Source organism: Aythya ferina, assembly GCF_964211825.1.
Source record: "Aythya ferina genome assembly, chromosome: 3".
NCBI classification, from domain to species: domain Eukaryota; kingdom Metazoa; phylum Chordata; class Aves; order Anseriformes; family Anatidae; genus Aythya; species Aythya ferina.
In genome coordinates this window covers 110598436-110619762 of record NC_140298.1, presented here as the reverse complement: position 1 = coordinate 110619762, position 21327 = coordinate 110598436, and the positions used below count along the sequence as shown (strand labels likewise).

Here is a 21327-nt window from a genome sequence, read left to right as displayed (position 1 = left end):
TAAAGAAATTTGAACGCCATCTACTGTGTATATTTCTCAGAAATTAAAAAAAAAAAAAAAAAAAAAAAAAAGTGGGAAAAGATGCAAGAAAAGAAATGAGAAAGGAGAGGAAGGGAAAGGAAGATGCACAAGGATTCTTTGCAGTATAGAAAACTTAGTATCTTGTGTGATTGCTTCCATTAACTGTTTGTATTGCTGCTTTGCTAAAGTCATTGCGTGAAATGAGATGCGAAACTTAAATCTGAGTTAGGTGAAGAGGCCTTTGTCCTGTGAGTAAGCACGAGATTAAATTGATGGTGGGTGTATCCAGTCAACTCAGATGGTGGCTGTTAGACCACCTCTGTCAAAGGATTTGACTAATCTCCAGTAACTGAAATAGGAAATGTAAAAGAAAAATATCAAGAAGAATAAAAGGATGTATATATCTATACAATATAATTATAACACATATAAATTATATATGCATGTATATATAATATATTGTTATTATATATTAGTATATAATTGATATGATATGATATGATATATATAATACAAAAAATATATTTAATGTAATTAAATATATAATAGCATAAATGTAATAATTTATAATATTGTATTTATTATGATATTATTATGTTATATATAATAAAATAAAGGTTGGATTTTGTATATGTATCAGTATTAGCAAAGCTATTGTTGGCATTACCAAAACAGAACTGAGAAAAACAGTTCCTCTCTGGAAAAGATGTATAAGAAGGAGGCAGTTCACTTTCAGATGAGTGATTTAAGGTTACAGACTTCCTCTATACAACTGTGGACAAAAGTATAAAGACAAATTTTGATAAATTGTTCTTCCTAGTAACAAATCCAGACTGTGAATGTCAGGAGAACTCTTTAAGACTAAGGCCTTACAAATAACACACAGTATGGCTAAGAAACAGATTCCAAGCCAAAATTCTTTATTAAGAGGTTCAGTTAGAGTATTAGCTCTGTTTTCTCTTTATTGGTACTCATATGACCATCCCTATATACAATAGGAGGAATGTTACAAAGATGCTTACACTTACACTGAAAAGAAAGGGATTAGTGAGTATTAGTACTGTGGAGGCTATCAGGGTTTGCTATATGTACCGTAAGTACAGGCTTCCACAGCCAGTGTTATGGAATAGGACTTACTAAAAATGCTTTCTCCTGCTCACTCCCAGTTATATGCTTGCAATAGATTATTGTGCTGAGTTTCCTTAGATATTTTTTCTACATTCTACACGCGACTGTGACCATCAAGTCCTTTTTCATTATAAGTGATATACTGATGTGTATGATGTGCCATAGCTTATGTGCAAGAGTTCAAACAGTTTGCAAGTAGGCAATAAATGTACTTAGTCCTGAGCTACAAGTCCCTGCTCAGCAATATCCTGCTCAGCAACAAAGCTGGGGGAGTTCGCCAGGGGAGCTGTCGCTACTTGGGGATGGGATGGGCATCAGTCAGTGGGTGGTAAGCAATCGCATTGTGCATCACTAGTTTTGTGTATTTTTGTATCATTATTATTTTCCCTTTTCTGTCCTATTAAATTGCCTTTATCTCAACCCAGAAGTTTTATCTTTTTTTTTTTTTTTTTCCAGTTTTATCCCTCATCCCACTGGGGGTGTGGAGAGAGTAAACGGCTGCATGGTGCTGAGCTGCCTGCCCAGTAAAACCACATCGTATTATTTAATCCACATGTGCAGTGCATACATAACTGAAGCTAGAACTTCTCAATCTCACAGGATATATGTCCTAACCACTGCACGAGAGTTGTTTCATTATTCACTTGCCTTATTTCTGGCCCTAGAAATTTAAAATATTGGTAGCACAATAGTCACAGGTTGATCAGGAAGGCTGCTCCCCTCTCTGACCACGGCACAGCAAGTTCTGTAGTTCCAATGTCAGTGCAGCTGTTCCAGTTTTTTAAAGGACAGGAATGGACTCAAACATTTACTTTGTTCATGTATAGGTGAGGAGGAATTAGAATTAGCCTGCTAATACCACAGATGGATTGAAGTCCATTAAGGACAGAACAACAAATGACCCTGCCTTCAGCATGTGTTTGGACTCTATTGTACAAGGCACTGAGCATCTTGATCTAGTAAGATCTGTTTTGAATGTAGCATTGCATTATTATTATGAAGTCTTCCACATCAGAGATCTTCCATATCCATTATAACCATACACATATTATATCTGAATGAAATTAATTCAGCATGTAAGAAGCATTGTCATACTTCCTACAATTCATGAGGCCATTGATTCAGTCTATACACAGAGTGTCTGATGAATGCATAAAGTTGTGGACCTTGTGAATACCTGATCCGTCCGTGTGCATGTGACACATTCAGTCTATCAGTCATTCTTCATGTATATGAACTACCATATATGGTAGTGTATTGTAAAGAATCTGTGCAGGTTGTATGTTTTGCATTTCTAGATAGTCCCAACATATGGACCCACACAACATCCCAAATTGATGGCTAGATTTTTAGGAAAGAATGAAGATATAATTAAGAAGAAATAAATAAGTTATAAAGTGCATTAAATGTATATAAAATTTATGACAGCTGCAGCTAACACTGATTTGATTTTTTTCTTATTTCATGAGCATTAATAAATGCTGTACATTTTCCTAAATGAACCATAGAACCTCATTTCATTAATGGTTAATTGGCAGACATTGATGACTTTTTTACCTCATTTAGGGATTTTTCGTTTTACTAGGCTCTCGTAAGGGAAAAAAAAAAAAAAAAAAAAAAAAAAAAAAAAAAAAAGGTGCAGAAACAGTTCCTTTCTAAATATAATTTGTTATTTTTTAATCATTTTTAAAATGTATTTAAAAGTATTTAATTTTTTTGAAGGGAAAGGTTAACAGAGTTACTGGTCTCTGGTATTACATTGTGCTTCAGCAATGCCTGGAGATTACCATGGTGAGCCCCAATGCTGAAACTCCCTTTCTCTGTAATACAGGAAAAAAAAATCCTCCAGGGAAAAGAACAGTGAACACAGCACTCACTGCAGACAGGTTGATCCAAAGACAGATGGAGGAACACAACTGAGGTAATTGTTTTTTAGATCGGGACCAAATCTGTATAGTTTAGAGATATACAACATAAACCAAAGTTTGGAGCTACTCCCATTATAGAACACTGGGGAATAAAGTTCAATTTTTTGTCATCCTTTCAAACCCACACTGATACTCTCTGCCTCTCTTTGTCAAATGGAATACAAAAGATGCAAAGACATGAGAGCTGCAATACTATCACCAGACTTCAGGATGGCTCCATCTCCAAAGACTTTGTTTTATTTGCAAGAGAGAAACTCAGCAGAGAGAGTGTGACTTGGCCAAAAGTAATTGAGAAACATGCAAAGTAAAATGAGATAATACAATTTGAAATGATTTGGTCTAGAAGATAAACTGTTCTGAGGTCAATGCTCACGACTTCACAGAAATGGTTAAACAAGAACTTTATGTTGTCTGGCTCCGTGTGTATATTGAATCTTTGAATGGTGATTCCTTGGTGACGGAATAGATAAAAGTAGAGTGTGACATTTTGTGGTACCAGCAATGAGAAACACCTGCTGTCCCTTGACTAGGTAATACAGCAATATAAACCTGTCCCAGCAGAATGGTGCACCCAAGTTACCTACATGCTTATCATGCTTATGGGCTGAGTCATGACTTCTGTAATCTAGCTGCGTCCATGCAATGTCATGTTAATTCGATCAGCCTGCCTCTGCTTGGGCCCAGAGAAACACCTGAAGGCAGTGAGGAGACACAGGCAAAATATGGAAGTAGCTAACAAATCTCTGAATTCTGAACACTGGCCAATCCAAAGCTCTGTTCATCTGCAGTGCTAAAGTGAATAAATAAATAGATTTTAAATAATAGTGAAAATCTCTTGATATTTGAATGTAGAAAGGGTGTCACATGCTAGGAGTGAAAATACAATGTTATTGTACAGTCTCTTTGGTAGAATCATGTTACAAAGCAGAATCACTTGTATTACAACACATACTGAGGCAGCTGTGGACACAAAAGTAAACAAAAAGCTATGTAGCTTTTTGGAAGTAAAAACAATAATCTGTTGGTTGTTGTATTGTATCTGATTGGTGTGAACCAAGGACAGAAACAGAAATGGAAAAGCCTGAGAAATTGTTATTATTTTTTTTTTTTACATGATGTTTCCAATACTGATGAGTTCAGCAAAAAAAAAAAAATTTCTGCAAGAAATCTCTCAGAAATGGCATGTTCCAACTAATATGATCAGACAGAATCCTAATTATAAGATATCTCTTTTATTGAAAAGTATGCCCCATGCTTACTGTTTGGTTGAACTGATGCTAGGAGATATGTGGTTGTAGTGTATGCTGGAATGGTAAGGTAACTTAACCGTGAAATCCAAGAGCGAAAAGATACAAAGAAATAAGAGACTTTACAGATAACTTCTATGATGCATGGTAACATTTCAAGGGAAAAGGAATTACCAGTTAGCTAAGCCAAAATTTAATTTTTTGATTCAACAAGCTAGGAGGAAATATTTTGATTTGGGAAAGTCAAAACATTTCATTTTGATCAGATATATGAAAATTAAATTTACTGAACAAAATGTTCTCAACTATTTCCATATTTAGATTATTTTTTTAAATGAAATTAGAATCATAGAATGGTTTGGGTTGGAAGGTACCTTAAAGATCAACTAATTGCAACCCCCTCACCTATATTAGTTTCAATAGATATGAGTAGAGAGAGCATTCAAACTACTGGGATTTCTCATGGCATAAAACCAGTCTTCTTACCAATGTACATATTCATAAACAGCTTTTTATTTGTTTGTATTTTAATTTAGTTTATATTTGTAGGCTTTTCTTCTTCATTCAGATGTATTTGTTGTCTCATTTTCATAGTTCTGCTACAATTAACAAAAGAAATGAAATTTAAATTAAGGAGACAAAGGAATTCTACAGAGCTCACTTTCAACATGAGTATGACCTGATTTGCCAGAACATTACAGGTAAATTATATATATATATATATATATTATTTTTTTTAGAAAGGCATATGACAGATTTTAGCAGAACAAAGTAAAAATCCTTAACCTTTCATTCTTCTGCCTGTAAAGGGAAGATGTCTAAGTTGCACAAATTTCTCAAATTTCTTAAGCCTTTCAACATCTGTGGTGAAAGCATGCTGCAGTGATCATTTCTTCTAGCTATAATTTATGCATTGTAAGCCTTCCTATGTAAATGTGGGAAACGTATTTGAACACATTGGGAGATGATGTAGCTGTGGGCTTTTGTTTTCAAAACTCTGTTAAAGAAAAAACAAAACAAAACAAAACAAAACAACAAAAACAAACAAACAAACAAAACAAAAACAAACAAACAAAAAACCTGGAAGGGTAACATATATCTAGTATATGTTCAGTCTTCTGCCTTTGGGGACTCCCAGCAACCAAAGCAGCACAGTGTTTGGAGCGCAGTGAGGATCTAGATCTCTCACCTTTGGACCTTTGGCAATTTGCTCCGAGCTTTCTAAACCGTTTGCCTCAGCTGCTTGCTACAGACTATATAAGTGAAGGTCCAAGTCAGAAGGCTCACTCTCCCTCTGAGGCAGTAGGGAAGAGGTGAAGAGGGGAGCGAAAGAAAAGCAGAGGAAAAGAGAGAGCAGCAAGAGGGTTCGGGGCTCGCCATGGGCCCTGTGCAGCTCTTGCTGCTCTTGCTGCTGCTCAGCAGTGGTGTTCTCACACGTAAGTACTGCCTTTTATGGCAGCACTTTTTGCTGCTTTATTTATGAACTCGTTAAAACAACAATAATGCAAAAACCAGCAAGACAGTGGTTTATAGAATTAGGGTAAGTGTGATTAAAGAGGCCATCTCTTCCCTTTGGAGGACTGGGCAACCATAGGAGGGTCCCAACAGGAAAAACCACAAATGTTTTCTGGTGCCTTTTGATCAGATTCAATGTATTTTACAACTTACAAGGAATTCACATAGTTTATTTGGGTCTGATTGTTTTACTGTAATGCGGTCCTTGATCACATCCATGGAAATACTGCAGCTTACAGTACAGGCTTATCCCAGGTTTGCTGAACTATGTTTGGGATATGTGAAAAAAAAAAATGGGAGCAATAAAGCAAAATGTATTTGGCAGGTAGCACTTAGGTTTGAAACACAATTTTATGTTAAGGAGACACAGCCATTAGTAGTAGTAATAAAAGCAATAGACCAGAAGAGGTTTCTTTCTAAAATCAGAAAAGATAGTCTGCATCAATATGGTGCAGTGTGTTGTGAGCTATCTCTTTGCTTCCCAAGAAGTGGCTTTTCAAAATATGACCTTGTAGTGTTATGACTGCAGGAACCTCAAGGAGGGAAATGAGTCTGGAGCCACTTATGCAGTTCTGAACCACAGTCAGGGTTTATATGCAGATCCAATTCAGCATCAATACACCTTTGCAGGACTATGATTCTGTTCCTGACTGATGTTACAAAATTTTGAACGATGCACTTGTTTCTAATGCTTAATATTAGTGTTATTACTGATGCTACTATATTGCCATAGAGTGGTCTGCCTTGGAATTCCCATCATGGAAGCCTGGAAAGTCTGCAGGAAATATTCTGAAAAGTGTTGGCATTCATGTGTGATGTCCATGGAATGACATAGCACCACATGAGTGCAGCAAACTTACTAGGATATGTTTTATTATATTTACAATAGTCATATGGGATGTGTCTAAGGCATAATGGAGCAAACAATTCTTAAATTGAATAAGCTTTCAATTCGCATTCTTTTCCTCCAAAGTGTGAACTCTGAATATTCACACCGGTTGCCAGAGAAAGCATATTAATTGTTTAAACAAGTATAATCAACAAGTATATTTGTCTTGATCAATATAATTCAATCTTATTTATTGCCCTACATTGTCTACAAAAAAAAAAAAAAAAAAAAAAAATAGCAGGGAACTGTAGTATTATTTATCAAAGTTGTAATTTTTCAAATGTACAAAAAGCAAAATACAGCCATTCATTCATTATGCAGTATTTCTGTGTTCCAAATAGACAAAACTTTTAAAGCAAGCAAACTATGTTACATGGTGTATTTCATCTGTCTATCTCTGAATTTTGTGCCTATTGTTTAAAATTTTTCATGTAATATAGAACCATTAAAATACTTGTCAGCCTAGAAGCTGATCCTTCTCAGTGTAAATCAAAGTAATTTAATTCAGTGAAAACTACATCAAAAGTTGGTATTAATTAGACAGCCCTTACAGTGAAAATGTAGTATTTCCTTTTATATGTACATAGTCCTTGCTTTATGACTATAAACGGCCTGTGCTACTTTTAATTCTTGTTTTTATTCTTCACAGAAGAAGAAACACCTGAAAATGGAAACCCTGGATGTTCAAGTAACTGATTTTTTGCATCAACTTTTGTTGTCTCATGTTGTTATATTAACTAAATACAATATTCAAAGCTTTTTCCTATTCTACACATTTCTGCCTCAGAAATAAGTGTAACAAAAGTGATGCCAATATTCTGAAGTCTTAACTGTCATTTATTTTAAGTATTTAATTATCCATAAGGCTTAGCCTTAAGAATATCAAAAGTTTTAGTAAAATCAGAGGAGATGAGATAGTGTTTCTAAACTTTTTAAAAAGCTCCATTTAAGAAGCTTTTCTTTCATTGTTTTGTTGATTTCTTAATTCTCAGGTGTAAATTCCTTAATCTGGAAATCCCTGTTTATCAGATGTGAAGCTTTAGTACTGAGGTTATGCACATTACACTTTACCACGAGCTGAATCTCACTTCTGATGTACTCTTCACAGTGGCTGCTAAACCCACAGAATTGCACTTGGATATCTAACTAGATAACTGCAGAATAAATCATCAACTCCGTCAGCAAGGACAGCAATTCCTTAAAACAAGTCAAGACTCAGGAAATGCTGACTTTATGCCCTATCTCCACAATGAACTCTGACTGGCCCTGACTGCTTGGTTAGACACATAATGTTCCACCATAGGGTCAAAGTACCAAATAAGTTTTTTTGGTCGTTGTCCCTTTTGATCTTCAGGATTTTTTTTCACATGTTGGATACTTTAGCACCACCACCAGACAACTGAGGCTATTTCAGCTGTCTGAAAGAAATTCAAATTTTTTTCTGGGCTTCACTGCCAATTTCTTGTGTACTTTTGATACAATAAATTCATTGGTATTTGCATTTCTAATCTTATCATTTCCATATTCCTTTTCCATCTATTCCTGTGCAAAAGCAGAAAATGAAGCAATAACTAACCTTTTGGCTTTAGCCTAGGAGATATTGGTATTGCAAATATTTCTGAGAATGTACAGTTAAGCAGTGATAAAGTCCAGGATAGTAAAAAGTAACGGGGATAGCTTTTTATTTATTTATTTATTTATTTATTTATTTATTTGTTTGTTCTGCAGTTAAATTTAAGGTTAATTAGATGACTTAAATCATTTGTCAAATGTTTATCAGTAACACTCATTACTATATGGTAACAAGTATTAATTATATTAATTCTGTTGGGCAATTTCATGAAATTAATCTCAGTTAAAACACTATTAAAATAGTTGAAGATAATAAAAATTATAATCCAATGAGGAAATACAATATCCGTAGTAATGTTCCATTCTCCTCCCTAAAAATGCAATTTTGTGGTGTATATAACAAGACACCATTTCATTTGACCTGTGACATGACAAATATTTTATAAAAGAGCAAGAGTACATTGATGGCAGGTGTAGGCAAGCAAAATCATGCAGATTTGATGGTGGGCATTTGGGTTTATAGCAAGATGACTGTACCTTTTTCTTCTGCAAAAGTAGATCAGATATGTTCAGACAGTCACAAATAACCACATAGGAGGTATTTAGGAAATTGAGTTTCACTCAGCATCACTATAATGTCACAGTTGCAGTGAGCTACTCAGTCTGAACAGAGGGAACAGTTATTTCAGGTTCAGATACAGCTAAACTGCTTTAACACAGTCACTGAAAATATCCGATCACATGTTTAGTTTAAAATGATGTCTGTAAATATAATGGGAGTGAATTGTACCTGAGGATATTATTTGGCCTACATTACACATACCAGACACAAAAATAATATCTTATAGCCCCGTATTTGACGCTGAGCCAAAATATTCTTTCTTTATGTCTCTGTTATGACATTCATTCCTGCTTGTAGGATTTAAAATTACAGACAAATTGCCTCTGAAAACAACAGGAACACATTAAATACTGTTGAAATTCATCCCTTTGAGGAAGCCCATTATGTTTTATGGCTTCCTTTGATATAAAAGAGAAACACCTCCTCTAATCCTTCCTCCTGCCTCATCCTCGCTCAAAAACTGAGTGGTTTTGCCTTGCAGTAGATGGTCTTTATATAGCAAATTTTATATAGCAAAAAGTTAACACCATTAAAAAGTCTACTCTACTGAAAATCATTGGTCTATTAATTTAATTCATTACAGTATATCACATTTCAGGAAGGTATTCTGTAGATTCTGATGAAATGGTAAAATGGTAATGGAGAGAGCTAGTTTTGACATTCTATTCCTTTCTGTGTTTATTTGCTTTCAGTCTTTCCAATTTGATTTAGGTAAAGAGTTTCTTGCATCTTCTTTGAATTATAAGGCAAAAGTCTTAGGTGATTTTATTAATTTTATTAAGAATTTAAAAACTGCCATTTGGTTAGTTTATTTTTAAAGTAATGGGGTCATTCTTAAAACAGTTCCACATCTTAACTTTTCTGCTGGTTATGTCATTAACTCAATTAGGTGTGATTTTGAGGCCACATGGGGTAATATTGTCAGTTCTCATTCTATACAGCATTGGACCCAAAAACTTATGCTTCCTCCAAAAAATTTTGTCTGAGCTATAGCTACTTTAGAAAACATCCAGCTGACATGAAGGCATTACTTCTCTGTCTAAAAACTCCCCTATAGCAAGTATAAAAGAGAGTAGTGGGGCACTTCTCATGCTTCCTTTATGAGGGGCATTCATTTTAGTTAAATGACATTAAGTATGTATTGTAAGGATCTCACTATTCATAACCCTACTAAGTGATAAAAGCTCTCTTGTTTTCCTAATTGCAGAAGATGCAACCAGATTTAAACACCTCAGGAAATATGTTTACTTATATGAAGCAGAAACATCAAATGGAATCACAGGAACAGCAGATTCTCGAAGTGGTTCAAAGATCACCTGCAAGGTAAGGAAAAGAGAGTAAACACAACTCATTGGGCCTGTATACTGAGTAAAATCAGAGCTGACATCTGAGAAACATCCTTCAGTGTTTTTCCAAACAGGATTATTCTTTTGAAAGTACATGTTGAGAACCCTGAAGACTAACCCTCCCTATCCTAGACAGAAGGCACCTCATACCTTCATACCATTATGCTAGTGTTCTGTCTTGATCTGGCTGTACTTTTAGGTGAGAGAGGAAGAAGACCTGATAGTTGAACTTTGCTTCACTACCAGGCTGAATGTGTATCAAACAATTCTAGAGGTTAAACTAAGACAGCTCACTGATGCCATGAAGTCCACTTGGTCACCTGTTGGTGGTAATTTTCAGGACAGGATCAGTGCAGTAGGGGTAAAAGGCTCCACAGGGCATTAAACTAATGTCCATCCTAATCCTGCACCAGCTTCCCAAAACTATTCCTTTTTAAATGTGTTTATTATTATTATTATTATTATTATTATTATTATTATTATTATTTATTATTTTCAGAATTTGAGTAGTTGGGGAAAGTATTCTTTATTTAGCTCACACAATTTGACAGTCTAAACATCAATCATTATAATGACTCAAGTTTTCATACAATTTTTCTAGTACTACACATTTTCAGAACCTAGGTTTCTTGCTTAGTGTGTATACTCCATGGCATTAGCCAAGCCAATACTTGCTTTCAAGTCTTCTACCTGAAGCTACCTTAAGCTGTTTAGAGCAGTTTGGAATCTTTCCCAAGAGCTGCTATCAGCATGATTCTGATGATTTACCAAGCCAAGGAAGACTATGTTCTCAAAACTGGATCTGGATGATCTAGAAACATGGTAATGAAAAAACAGATAAACACATCCTGTTTGTGTTTTCAGGTTGAACTGGAGGTACCACAGCTGTGCCACTTCATCCTGAGGACAATGCATTGCTCCCTAAGGGAGACATTTGGTGTTGATGCTGAGGGAAGATCCATGCTGAAAAAGTCAAAGAACTCTGAAGACTTTGCAAATGCCATGTCCAAGTAAGCAATATCAATTATCAGTACAATCCATTGATATCAATACATCAATACCTGTAGCCTTAACACTGAAGAGCTGGTAATGTTACAGCCCCGACTATGCTTTTCCAGGCTTAGAACATGCTGATGATAAAATGTCAGGTTTATACGCTATTTCCACGGCAATACTCTATTGTATTTAGGGCTAACTTGATACAGTTCTCAGTTGTGACTAGGGAAGTGTTTTTTTTGTTTGTTTGTTTGTTTTTTCTATCCAGAATTTTCACTTAGAATGTCTTTGTGATTTGCGTCATTTACGTCATGAAACTGCTGGTTAGTATCCCAGTAGTTTACTGCAAGTGGAAGGTTCCTTATTATAAGTAAATTCTCAAATGGCTGTCTGCAGCCATTTTGAGATCATTTTCCATGGCTGATATGGTACAAAGACTGTGCAACAGAAAGGCATTTGAGACTGAAGTCCAGTTTTCCTATCATGATCTTTAATGACCCATGGGACTTATCTTTTCCTTACTTATCTGCTTTCGTAGCTTACTGCTATTATTTCCTCCACCCAGCTAGTCCTCAGTGCTGTGTAGTGTGCTGTATTCGTGCCCCTTTATGCGTGTTTCAGTGCCTCACTATCCACTTCCTCTTGTTTCCCAAGCCATAGATTTTAAAACAACTTGAGAAAGTGTTGAAATATGTTTTTCAGAAAATAATCACGGTTTTATTTAAAAACCACAACTAGTAGAGAATCTTCTCCATCCTTTTGTAGCCTATTGCAGTAGTTAATAATTACCTCATTCTAAAAATTTGCTTATCTCCTCTCTGAATTGTGCAATTCCAAATTCCAGCCATTGCTCCTGATATTTACTTGTCCTTAGATGACGTAGTCTGGTGATATCAGAATGTCCTTGGTTAGAATTTTGCTGGGAATTACCTACTTTAATAGTAAGTCTTTGTAATAGACTTTGTGTTTTAAAGTCTATTTTAAAGTAAAATAACAATAAAATAAAGTAACAATGAATAGTAAATAATCATAAACCAAAATAGATGTGATGCCATCATTTTATTGATAGCATGTTCTTCACCATGTGATTTTGACATGTTTTCATACTAATGTTGGGGATTTTTTGGACAGACATGAGCTAAAATTCAGCATTCAGGATGGAACAAAAGTCAAGCTGTATCCAGAGAAGGATGAACCTCTGAATGTCCTGAATCTCAAGAGAGGGATCATCTCAGCTCTCCTTGTGCCAACAGAAACAGTGGAAAATGTAAAAACAATTTCTATGGTAAGTGTTTTGAAAAGCATTCACGTTATTTCCTTAACAAATGGAATAAATCTCACGTAGTAGAATTACTCCTAAATATAATTTTCAGAAGACCTGGAAATTCAGATGAGAGAGGGTGCATTTCCGCTAGATCAGAAAATGTCTGACAACATGAATAAAGGTACCAATTTCTTTCTTCTCTCCAGGATACTGTATATGGAAAGTGTGACACTGAGGTTGAATTCAAATCCAGGAAAGGAAATGTTGCAGAAGATATATCAATTAACAGGAACCTGAAAGCCTGTGACAACTTCAGCCCAATCAGAGATTATGTCAGTCCCATTGCTGTTGTGAAGGGACTAGTAAGTATACCACTATAAAATCTGTAATATAACATTCTTCACTGCATCACTTAAAATGGTAAACACCTACTAACTTTGTATTTATCTTATAAAAGCTTCAATAGGTTTTCTGTACCCTTGCATAAGAACAGACTGTGATTTTGCTGGCAGTCAATAGAGAAGAACAGATGCAGACAAAAATAATATAATTACCGTCTTCCATGTTCCATGAATTTTTAGAGGAGACCATCTCATAGTTTGTCTTCTATAGAGGAGTTGGTACTGTTGTAGTTGGTACTATACAATAACCTATCAGATCATGTACAAATTGTTTGTTTAGCGGGTCAAAATTTTCAACATTTCCATTTCACGTAAAACATACAGTCCACCAACACCCTGATATATTTGTTATATACAGGACAGGGCTCTCTGCCCTAAAGTTAAAGTTTTGACATACTGTTCAGGGTATTAGGAATCCACAGTGATCAAATGCAATTGCTTCCATGAATATTTACAGACTTCTTCCTGATAACATGTCATCTGTGCCTTTGAGTTTTTCCTAAAAAGAAAGGAAAAACACAGAACTTCATATTGTTCTGAAAAATACATTTATTGATTTCTTCCACTTCTACAACTTGTTGTAGAAATCTTTAAAACGCGTATAATACAAGTAAAATTACAAAGGACATCAGCTGTTATGAGGGGCCTGAACTACTTTAAAAATTACAAACTAGTTCATATGAATGAGTCCTTTATCATAAACAACAGGGGATCGATCATGAAGCAACTACTAAGCCAAACACCACAGTGAGGCCAGAGGAAAAAAATCTGTGGGATTTTTGCCTGTGAAGAGACTTAAGAATAAAGATTACTACTAGCACAATTTCCTTTTTCTGTGAGAATGATTACAGTAATGCACCATCATTTTCAATATACTGTAACTGTTAACATTACAGGAGTGTGGCAGCCTGTAAAACTATGTTTGTTCCTATATTATTCAGTAAAATGACTGCCATATTGTTTATTTTACAGAACATCCCATTATCTACCCTTTTGAGTAGTACCCAATTCTGTCATTACAATATTGATGCAAAGAAAAGGCATATAAGAGATGTTGTCTGCAGTGAAAAACACCTGTTTCTGCCTTCCTCATACAAGTAGGTTGCTCACTACTAAATATAACACTTCTAAAATTAATGTTTATTTAGAATTATGATGTATTAAATTCTGCCGTGACTTCTTCCCCAAATATGCATTTTGTTCTCATGGAGGCAAAAAGCATAGCAAGATCCCTCAAATTTAGACTCAACTAAAGCTCTGAATATTTATTTTTTTTCTAGAAATCATTATGGCATGATGACAGAGGTCAACCAGACACTGAAGCTTGAAGATACTCCAAAGATCAATAACAGAAATTTTGATGGAGGTACAACTGCGATTCTCAATAAATGTCAAATATGGGAACTTTTTTTTTAACTGTGAATTCATTAAAAATGTATTTGAGTGCACCAAAAAAAAAAAAATTAAAACAAATTTTAATGAATCTTTATTGACTTAGACATAAACAAGATTTGGGGAGAAGTAGGGGAAAATTGAAAAATTAAAAAACATTGAAATTCAAAGTGATCTTTGTCTTTAATTTTGAAATTAATCTTTATAGTTAAAGAGTTATAAATAGTGTGGAAAATAATTTAATCTTTTCAGAAATGAGCTCAATGATACTTTCTTAGTTAACCATAATTCCTTTTGCAACTTTTAACTTCAGCTATCAAATCTAAACAATTCATTATTTCTCTAATTAGGTTCTGAAAAATCCTTCTTTAAAATGTAATTGTTATTCCTAGTCAGAGCATATTTCTCCTAAGATATGTTCATTAAAAGTTAGAAAAGCAAACTCTGCTAATGCAAAAGGTGTCAAGGAAATGTTTTTGTGAAATTTTAAGAAACTTTATGCAAATAAATATCATGATTCTACTTTGGAGAGAATTGTATTTAAACCCCATTCCATTATTTTTAGAAACTATTCATCTGTTAAATTCCATCAATTGTGGTATAAAACCATCTACAGTGTTGATATTAATTATACTGTGTATAGCAAAACGCAAAAATGAACACAGGTCCTTGATAAAGATATAAAGAATGCCATTTTTTTCATTGATAGATGAACTGGAAGAGAAAGGACTTGCCCTGGAAGTTGCAGATGCCAAATTTTCCCGTCAGGGTGATGCTGTTTTGAAAATTCTTCAGGAACTGCAGAAACTTGCAGCCTCCCAGCAAAACCAGCAGAGAGCAAGACTCTTTTACAAATTTGTTTCTGGACTTAGAAATTTACACAACACCACTATTGGCTCTCTTGTACCAAAGATGATGGAAACTTCAAGGTATGTTCCAACAGTTCATTATATAAATACAGCAAGTATCAACTACATAGCAAAATAATTCCAAAGTTGATTTGCTTCACACTCCTTCAAATTGTAGTTTAATGGAGGTAAGGATTGTCTTTTATAAACATAAGTATCATACTAATTATGTAGAGAGAGAAATGAGAGTAAGTAAGAACTTTTAATTTAATATTTTTCCATCAGAAATTCTTGGATGGTAATGACAACTTGAACATTAAATATATGAAAACAATATAAGAATTTAAATAGGTCTGAAAGTTCTAGGTTTCTGTGAAGTACTAATATTGCTTGATCATTTTATGCTCAAATCTTCAAATCTTACTGGAAAAGCTGAACTATAAATTAGAGTTGAAGCACATTACAGAGTTTTTCTCCCAGCTGCCATCCCAAGTGTGTACACATGATGCAGTTCAGTGAATATGTTATTACAGCCAAATATCTTTTATCTATTTTTTCTCAAGGACAATGTAATACCAATTTCCAAGAACACAGTTTTGAAAGTGAAATAATTTGAGACATGAGGGCACAAATCTTTGGTCTATCCTCCACTCCCCACCCAGACTATTCCTGTCCTGGCTGGACTTACACATACTTCATGTCTTCAGTCTGTAGAGGGACTAAAGCCTCAGCCTAGTTCAACATATTTTAATACGTAAATGTATGGGAAAGTATGAGGTTGTGGTGGGAAAAAAAAAAAAAAATATATATATATATATATATGTCTGTGTAATTATAGTATTGTTAGTACTTTATTCTTGTTCATATCTAGTCATTATATTGTAGTTTGTAAAACTAAGAAACTTGTTTCTGATAAGCAATTGCATGACTTGCTTCCAGTCACACATCACACATTAGCATACATGATTTATATTAACACACCTTAATAACCTTGTCAAATGTTTCTTTCAGACATAAAGCATGCAGGAATAACAGCAAACAAAGAATTAATTAACCAAGGCCATCCCTTTTCTTTTCAGTTCCTTCACAGTTCAGGCCCTGATTCAGTGTGGGACTCCAGAGTGCTATAGCGCCATTCTTCAAATACTGAGAACTGGAAATGTGAATCCACTTGTGGTAGACTTGGTTACATACACACTGGCATTATTGCCTTCTCCAACTCCAGAAAGAATACAGGAAATTCTTAACATGGCCCATTATCAGCCAAGTAGAGCTTCCTTTTATGGCTTGAGTCATTCTGTTACTAAGTAAGTAACGGTAGCATGTGATTTTACAAAATAACCTCAAGAAAACATTACCATGCTTAGAGTAAACCTTAAGAGTAGTCCTCTTTGAGTTTATTTTGTTTTGTTTGTTGTTTTTTTTTGTTAGTCTCGGGAATTTGTTCTACTGGAATAAAAATAAATAGGCATTTCCTATTTTCTCCTTTTGTTTATAATATCTTTATTGCTTTAGGTTCTATAATGAGAAGATGATTGTGACAGAGGAAATAATGAATGTTGCAGACTTCATGATGTCACTGCTTGGCACTGATTGTTCTGGGGATGCTGAACTCACATACCTCACACTTCGGGTATTTTTATTTTTTCCTTATTGTAGCATGTATATTATTTTACTTCTGTTGGTGGAGAAAAAAAGTTCATTGTCTTTCTATGTTTTTATCCCTGACAGGCTATTGGAAACATGGGTGCAGTAATGGAGAAAGCTAAACCCAACCTGAAATCTTCTCTTAAGACATGTATTAGAAATGAAGCTGCATCACTTTCAGTTCAGAAAGCAGCCATCCAGGCATTCAGGAAAATGACTATTACTGAAGAGGTAAACTGGGTCGCAAGAACCAGCATAAACTGCTTTCAGTTCACCCTGACTGTTCACATAAATAATTGAATAAACTAGGACATTCCTATTAATTCATATTTTTGCTATCTCCCTTTTAGCTGTCTGCAGCTTTTTTGGAACTCCTTTAGTTAGTTTAGTTTTTGTTCATGTATCTGAGAAGTTCTGCAGACTTCAGAGTTAGTGGGTGTTGTTCCTTTGAGATGAAGCTGCTTTATATAGACAGTTTCAATTCAAATGGCAAGTTTGGATCTGTTCCTGTCGGAGTGGTTTAAATGGAGTTCTTATTTGAAGCTAGATTTAACTAAGGAATTAATACAGGTTTAAATAGATTTAACTAAGAAAAATCATGTTTCTATTCTATACTGTCACTTTGTTGTCATTGTTATTTGCAGTACTAGTGAGATTTATGTTTATATCACAGTGATATGAAAACACCTCCCACAGAAAGGGGGGCATTATACAGTGCACTTCAGCTTAGTATAGTGAAAAGCGGTTTTAACATCAACAAGTTCCTGCTCTAAAAGATGAGATCTTGTTTCCAGACAAGATTTAAGGAGTCTGGGACCTGGAGGCACCTGGAGCTTACATCCTCAGATTTAGTATCATTTAAAACATTTGTCTTTTATTATTGTTATTCATTATTTTCAAATTACATTTTTATTTTTCCTGCAGCAGAGTATCTTGATGACCTTATTTTCTAAACTGAATGATTTCCCAAATTTTTTCCCAAATTTGAAGTTTTTTTTTTTTTCCACAGACCAGAACATTTCAGATTCCCAACAACAAAAAATCATTACTCTAAATCAAAAAAATAATAATTAAAAAAAAAAAAAATTAACCTGCCAGATACAGGATAAGAAAATCTGTTTGAATCAAAACAGTAATTTCTATTTAAAAAATCCACAAAAAGAAGCTTTATCAGACTAATAACAATGAAATCACTTTTAGAAACAAGGTATTCTGTATTTACACAGTCCTGAAAAAAATGTATTCTAGAAATTCTATCAGCCTATATATTCCCAAAGGAGTTTGACGCTATTGTATACTAGCCATACACTGATGTCTACTACATCAGTGCAAAATATATCCTTCTCTGTTTACATAGGACCGGTCAGCACTTTTGAAAGTGTTCCAAGGGGATGCACTTGCAGACAAACGTCTAGCAGCCTATCTCATACTGATGAAAAATCCTTCCCCAAGTGATCTTACAAAGATTTTGAGAGTCCTCACAAAGGAGAAGAATGAGCAAGTGAAAAGCTTTATAGCCTCACACATTGCCAACATCCTTGACTCTGAAGAAGTAGGCATTGAAGAGTAAGTAAAATTTTGTTATATACTGCTCTTCTAAGAAGAACAAAGTTTTTCCATAATTGCAGTGGTTGCATCCTGGCCACCAGGATGATATTAGAAATGCAGCTTTTTCATTTTTGTTTGTTTGTTTGGTTTGGTTTGGTTTGTTTGAAGAAGAACATCAGATGGGTAAATCTATGGTTTTGTTAGAGCATTGCCAACTTGTACTCTTGCCCTTAGTCTTATTTTTATTAGTAGTATGTGCAGAGAGCTAGCCATTTACCTTAGTTGTATGAATGTCTACAAGGGACACAAGAAATCTCATACCTAAATGCATTTCTGGAATTCATACTAATCATATTTGCATTGCTATCCTCTTTCCTAGTCTTAAAAGCCGGCTTGAAGAAGCTCTGAAAGGAAACGAGGTTCCAACAGCCAAAGATTTCAGAAAATTCTCACAAAATTATCAGGTTTCCAAAAAAGTTTCAGTACCTGGAGTTGATCCCATCTCTGCCAAAGTAGAAGGAAATGTGATATTTGATCCAAACAGCTATGTTCCTAAAGAGACTATGCTAAAAACCACCCTGGATATATATGGATTTGGCCCAAGCGATATCTTTGAGGTACAACAATTATCAAAAGCTTTTGCTAGTATTCAGCTGTTTTCTTTCTCACTTCTGTTTGCTTATAACAACTTTCAGTAAATAATGTATTGTTTTTACAAGCTTTGGGAGAAATCTAAAGATCACTATACTTACAAGGAGACTTTCATTTGATCTCAATGGGCTTTAGAGCAAGCCATCCATTATGTGATGTCACTTGCCACTGACTGGATGGACGACCCTGTTGGAGTTATTGAAGGCCTCAGCTAGGGTAAAATGAACCCATCTGTAACAAATTGACTTCATGCTAATGAGTCATTACTGGCACACTGAAGTACTCATAGTAGATTCTAAGTGAGGTACAGCCTGTGTGTAGGTTTTACGTTGGACCTCAACAAAGAAAGAAAATGAATCATAAGACCTAGTATTCTCTTCTGTGACATATCTTCCCTTAAGCATCAGACTTGTAGGACACACTTTAAATGCATTTTTTTGTTCCCTAGAAAGTCTGTTTGTTGTAAAGCTCCAAAGAAGTGGGGAAGCTCTCTCAGTTATGGCATTGTTCTGTTCATTTCAGCTTGGCTTGGATGGAAAAGGTTTTGAACCAACACTGGAAGCTTTATTTGGAGAGAAAGGATTTTTCCCAGACACTGCAAGCAAGGCCCTGTACTGGGTTGACGGCAGAGTGCCAGAGCAGGTTTCCAGAGCTCTCTTTAACTACTTTGGTTACTCCCAGGATGGCAAGCAGGATCAGGTACAGCTTGAAAACATTATCTGTGCAGTACAGCATTCCTATATTTACTTAGTAATTACAGCATTTACATGCTTATTGTATATGAACTTTCTCCTTTTCTGGTATGCTAGAATGGAAATCTTTAATGCTATTTAGCAATGCTCTTTCTTAATTGCATGTGGGAGGGCGTTTGTCTGTAAGCAGACCAAATGGCAAGATCTGCATGTGCATATTACCTGACATTAACTGAGTAATTGTTCTAAATGCGTGATCTTACAGATTTCTCACAAATCTATTTTACTACTTTCTGACTGAATTTTCAGGAGGTCATGAAAGGAATAATGCTTAACCTTGAAAAACTGTTAAAAGAATTAAGCAACAAGGAAGCTCCTGAAGGAAGAGCATATCTGAGAATCCTGGGAGAAGAACTTGGGTACTTGAAACTCAATGATTTCAAATTGCTGGGAAGCATGCTTTTAAAGAGCATTAAAACTCTCCAGAGTATTCCCGAAATGGTATGTTTCTGGTGTACTAATATGTGTTATTCATGGTGGTTTTTTTTTTGTTTGTTTGTTTGTTTTGGTTTGGTTTTGTTTGTTTGTTTGTTTGTTTTTGTTTTTGTTTTTTTTTTTTACCATTTTTTAAAGCTTAGATTGTGTTGATATATATCCATTCTATATAAAGAATGGACGTTTGATGCCAGTGCTGGTCACATAAAAATAAAATTATTTAAAATGAAATACCAAAATGTAGTCTGAAGGACTCTGAGGAACTTATAAAGACCCCTTAATAACCAAGTGGAGTCCTGGAAGATGGGTGAATGGAAAGGCAGAAAAAAAGGAGGGTTCAGATCTTATTGTATGATTGAGATATCTACCGGAACAATGCCCAAAATCTCAGTGTTTGCCAGTATGTTATATTACTTTTTTATTATGAAAAATGTACATTAATTTTAAGCAATAGTCTATCATCTTAAAAAGAAAAGGGGAAGTAGTACAGTTTAGGAATATTTAGTAAAATGTTACTTTCAATTAATCCAAAAAATGTTTTGCCACTGATTTTGGAGAAGCCAGAATGTTACATGTCATCTAAACCAACTCACTTTCATATGTGTATGTCAAGAGAGGAGATAAAATCTAGAATCCAGCATAGGTCTGTTAATTTCCTTGTTTGATTCACAGATTGCACAGGCCATCTCAAAAGGTGTTGACAGAGACTTATTTGTCCACTACATGTTCATGGACAACGAGTTTGAGCTCCCAACTGGTGCAGGCTTGCAACTGAAGTTTGCCTTGTCCGGAATAGCGACACCTGGTGCCAAAGTAGCTGTGAAGCTTCATCAAAAAAGTGTAAATCTCAACAGCTCTCTTTGTTCTGTCTTCTCCTACTAATCTGCAATCTATTTAGGGATTAGATTGTAACACCAAAAGAATGTTAAAGACTACAAAATATTCTTAAAGTAAAAAACAAAAACTAAAACAAAACTAACTTATTAGAAGTCACCAGTTAATATGTGGATATTTACATTGAAGTGAGAACACATATGATAAATTAAATATGAGATATAACGAAATGTATGAATTAAATGTATTTCAATCACCCTTTTACAGTAATCCTTTTAATCTCTGTGTAGT

At 34.8% G+C, this 21327-nt stretch overlaps 1 protein-coding gene across 2 annotated transcripts in view; it reads left to right on the top strand.

Annotated features, from left to right (window-relative positions):
* The first annotated feature begins 5604 nt into the window (after positions 1-5604).
* APOB (apolipoprotein B) overlaps positions 5605-21327 on the top strand; it is a 37238-nt gene continuing 21515 nt past the window's right edge. Inside the window, exons 1-17 of one of the 2 annotated variants that reach the window (XM_084514576.1) lie at positions 5605-5760; positions 7378-7416; positions 10130-10245; positions 11133-11278; positions 12396-12549; positions 12735-12890; positions 13902-14026; positions 14210-14295; positions 15031-15250; positions 16249-16476; positions 16685-16802; positions 16901-17047; positions 18174-18382; positions 18744-18981; positions 19538-19714; positions 20017-20208; positions 20875-21042. In XM_084514576.1, coding sequence (XP_084370702.1) covers positions 5703-5760; positions 7378-7416; positions 10130-10245; positions 11133-11278; positions 12396-12549; positions 12735-12890; positions 13902-14026; positions 14210-14295; positions 15031-15250; positions 16249-16476; positions 16685-16802; positions 16901-17047; positions 18174-18382; positions 18744-18981; positions 19538-19714; positions 20017-20208; positions 20875-21042 — 2577 coding nt within the window. In that variant the 5' untranslated portion in view covers positions 5605-5702. The remainder of the gene's footprint in view (positions 5761-7377; positions 7417-10129; positions 10246-11132; positions 11279-12395; positions 12550-12734; positions 12891-13901; positions 14027-14209; positions 14296-15030; positions 15251-16248; positions 16477-16684; positions 16803-16900; positions 17048-18173; positions 18383-18743; positions 18982-19537; positions 19715-20016; positions 20209-20874; positions 21043-21327) is intronic. The other variant, XM_084514577.1, reaches the window with a different exon arrangement.